Source organism: Centrocercus urophasianus, unplaced genomic scaffold (assembly GCF_019232065.1).
Source record: "Centrocercus urophasianus isolate 14NV4802_14NV808 unplaced genomic scaffold, USGS_Curo_1.0 seq_14, whole genome shotgun sequence".
In the NCBI taxonomy this organism is placed as follows: domain Eukaryota; kingdom Metazoa; phylum Chordata; class Aves; order Galliformes; family Phasianidae; genus Centrocercus; species Centrocercus urophasianus.
In genome coordinates, this window is record NW_024884586.1 from 26,755,253 (window position 1) to 26,759,124 (window position 3,872).

Below are 3,872 nucleotides of genomic sequence, written 5' to 3' on the forward strand. Positions count from 1 at the left end.
ACCATAACAATATGCATAGAGCTTACCTTTCCTCTTACCCCTAGCACTGCAGAGCTCAGTCACATCCTCCACACTGTGCTCTTCCTCAGGAGTTCCCATCTATTGGCTTCAGTGTTGTGCAATGAAATAAATACAAATTGTCATGATTTTTCTTTTTTTAACAACGGCAATTCTAAAAAAAATAAATAAATAAAAAACGAAGGCAGTTGATCCATTGACTTCTACTTCTTTTCGGTCAGTAGCAACCTGTTACGGAATTGGATAAATAAATACAATTGTGGTGAGGTCAAGCGAGGTTAATCCAACGCACATAGTTCGTGCCATGCCCAATTGCAATTGTTTATTGCCCATCCACAGCAATTGTTGTGGGGATTTACTCTCTTTCTCACAGCCGCGCTCTCGCACACACGCACATACACACAAACGCATACAGAAAATGCACAGAGCCGTGGTGGTTGCACTGGAATCTGCACTGGGTTTCCCGGGACACACTGCTGGGGCAGGGCTGCGGGTGTCATTTCAACGGAACCATTTCTCCAGCGTGACAAACATAAACTTTGGGTAGTTGAACACAGCGACAGGCACCGGCTGTACGTTTTGTTGCACAGCGTTCATTTTAAACGTGACCAATACTCTATCACTCACACTTCCCCTTCTCATTTCAGAGCGAGGAAGCCGCAGGGCTCATCTCGCTTTGTTTCGGGGCCGATTCACATTTCTGCCCGTACTCACAGCGGTAACGCCGTGATGCGGTCGAGCAGCACCGAACCCGCTCCGTGAGCCCCTGAACCAACGCTACCGCCAGAATGGAGCCCCCGTTCCCTTTCCCACGGCCCACACTGAGTCCCTCCGGGGCCGACGGAGGCGCTGCGCGGGGCGCTGCGCCGGAGCCCGCGGGACTCGGGTGGTACGGGGGCGCTTAATTCGTTCGGCGGTGCTGCTGCTCCGCAGGCCTCGGCCAGAGGCCTCTACCCGCCCGGCGCTGCTGCCGCCGCCACATCGGGCCCGAGCCCTTCCACCGCCCTGGCTGCAGCTCCTGCCCCGCCGTCCCGACCCCTCCGGCTGAGTTTCGTTGCTCCCCGTTGGTTAAATAAATAACAACAGCGCGGCGGGGCCCGGGAACACTCTGCCGACGGGCGCCGTCGGGATCCGCCAAGTAGTACCTCTGCTCCGGCACCGCGCGGATTGCGCGCTCCCCCGGCTCCCGTCCTCCTGCCCCAGTGGCACGGAGGGACGGAGCAACTTTGCTCCACCGGAGGAGTTACCGAACGGAACCCCGGAGCCAAGCGCCGTTGGTTGGGCACGGGGAGATTAGTGCCGTTGCGCGGAGGGGCACGGCCGGTGATGCGCCCCGCATCGGTATCCCTGCGCGGCGGGAGCCGCGGCGGCGAGGGGGGCGGAGTCTCGGAGAGGTGTGGGCGTGGCTGCGCGCAGCCATTGGCAGGCGGGAGGCAGGACGCTCCGGCACGCCGCCGCCTCTGATTGGGCGCCCGGTGGGAAAGGTTAAACCAAAAAATTTTTTACAGCCACGGTGCGTGTCTGCAGCTCTGAAATTAATTGCGGCCGGGGCGCTCCGTATAGCCGGCTCCTCTCCGACCCGCGGCGCGTCCTCCCCCCTATACCGGTTTACCGGGGGAACCGGCACCATGAAGTAGCTTTTTTTTTTTTTTTTTTTTTTTTTTTTTTTGTATGCGTGTGGTGTTGGTTTTTTTTGTTGTTGTTGTTGTTGTTTGGTTTTTAGAGGGCTCTTTTACTCCTTTTTCCTCCTCTTTTTTCCCCTTCGTTCCGGCTCTCTCCGCTCGGTGACCGCTGCCGCCGTCCCCCGCCCGTGCTACATGCCGTGCCAGCGCCTGACGCTGCGCTCCCGCCGCGCCGCCGCCGCCGCCGGTGGTGCCGCCGCCCGCCCGGCCCCCACCCGCCCGGCCCCGGCCGCCGCCAGCCGCCCCCTCGGCGCAGCGTGTGATGTTGGACATGGGAGATAGGAAGGAAGTGAAAATGCTGCCCAAGTCCTCTTTCAGCATCAACAGCCTGGTGCCCGAAGCCGTGCAGAGCGACAACCACAGCGGCCACAGCCACCACAACAGCCACCATCCGCACCACCACCACCACCACCACCACCACCACCCGCCGCCGCCGCAACAGCCCCAGCGCGCTGCTGCGGCCGAAGACGAGGACGAGGAGAAGGCGCCGTTGCTGCTGCCGCCGCCCGCCACCGGCGCCCTGGAGGCGGCCAAGGCCGAGGCGCTGGCGGGGAAGGGCGAGGCGGGCTCGGCGGCGGCGGAGCTGGAGGAGAAGGAGAAGGCGGCCGAGGAGAAGAAGGGGGCGGCCGACGGGGGCAAGGACGGGGAGGGCGGCAAGGAGGGAGAGAAGAAGAACGGCAAGTATGAAAAGCCACCGTTCAGCTACAACGCGCTCATCATGATGGCTATCCGGCAGAGCCCCGAGAAGCGCCTGACGCTCAACGGCATCTACGAGTTCATCATGAAGAATTTCCCATACTACCGGGAGAACAAGCAGGGCTGGCAGAACTCCATCCGCCACAACCTCTCTCTCAATAAGTGCTTCGTCAAGGTGCCCCGCCACTACGACGACCCGGGCAAAGGGAACTACTGGATGCTGGACCCGTCCAGCGACGACGTCTTCATCGGAGGCACCACCGGCAAGCTGCGCCGGCGCTCCACCACTTCGCGGGCCAAGCTGGCCTTCAAGCGCGGCGCCCGCCTCACCTCCACCGGCCTCACCTTCATGGATCGGGCGGGGTCCCTCTACTGGCCCATGTCCCCCTTTCTGTCCCTGCACCACCCGCGGGCCAGCAGCACGCTGAGCTACAACGGGACTGCGTCCGCCTACCCCAGCCACCCCATGCCCTACAGCTCGGTGTTGACTCAGAACTCCTTGGGGAACAATCACTCCTTTTCCACGTCCAACGGGTTGAGCGTCGATAGACTCGTCAACGGGGAGATCCCCTACGCCACTCACCACCTCACGGCCGCCGCCCTGGCCGCCTCGGTGCCGTGTGGCTTGTCGGTCCCCTGCTCCGGCACCTACTCCCTAAACCCCTGCTCCGTGAACCTCCTGGCGGGACAGACGAGTTACTTTTTCCCCCACGTCCCTCACCCCTCAATGACTTCTCAGAGCAGCACTTCAATGACGGCCAGGGCCGCCTCTTCGTCCACATCGCCGCAGGCACCCTCCACCCTGCCGTGCGAGTCTCTAAGACCCTCTTTGCCGAGTTTCACGACGGGACTGTCCGGAGGACTCTCCGATTATTTCACACATCAAAATCAGGGGTCTTCTTCCAACCCTTTAATACATTAACGTCCATGGGATCAGACTGTAAGTGAACATTTTACACACGTTCGCGTTGTAAATGATGATTGAAAAGAGAAAAAAAGAAAAAAAAAGGAAAAAAAAAAAGAAAAACAAAAAAGCCCAGGTATTTTTTATTAAGTCCCCCATTTTCTGTACGTTTGTTCAGTCTCTAGGGTTGTTTATTATGCCACCAGGGTGAGGAGTGTCAGCGAGGTGCAATGTGGGGAGATTACATTGTAGACTATGGAGTTTGGAAGACAAATTTCTAGTAGAATGTGTATCTAATAGTGACTGCTTTCGCGATTCCTATTCTAACACAAAAAGTCCATCTCTAAAGCCGCCAGATTCTCCATGTTTGCAGTATTATAAGTTATCATGGATATGTCGGTGGGTGCAGACCTTGAAAAAAGCCACTAGATTTGTGAAAACTATAAAAAAGAAAGTGTAATTTGTATTTAAGCAGATTCATACTGAGAGATGCCCAAAAACTACGTTTTGGCCATTTATAATTTTATCTTTTTCTTTACCTAACTTTTTTTTTTTTTTTTGATTTCTTCTTC

At 57.2% G+C, this 3,872-nt stretch overlaps 1 protein-coding gene across 1 annotated transcript; it reads left to right on the forward strand.

Annotated features, from left to right (window-relative positions):
- The first annotated feature begins 1,962 nt into the window (after positions 1–1,962).
- On the forward strand, positions 1,963–3,318 carry FOXG1 (forkhead box G1). Its single transcript, XM_042814823.1, has one exon. It carries the CDS (start codon positions 1,963–1,965, stop codon positions 3,316–3,318), a length of 1,356 nt encoding a protein of 451 aa, XP_042670757.1.
- Positions 3,319–3,872: the final 554 nt, after the last annotated feature.

Excerpts from the sequence above, each read along its gene's own strand:
- FOXG1 (XM_042814823.1), top strand. The coding sequence starts at position 1,963 with ATGTTGGACATGGGAGATAGGAAGGAAGTGAAAATGCTGCCCAAGTCC.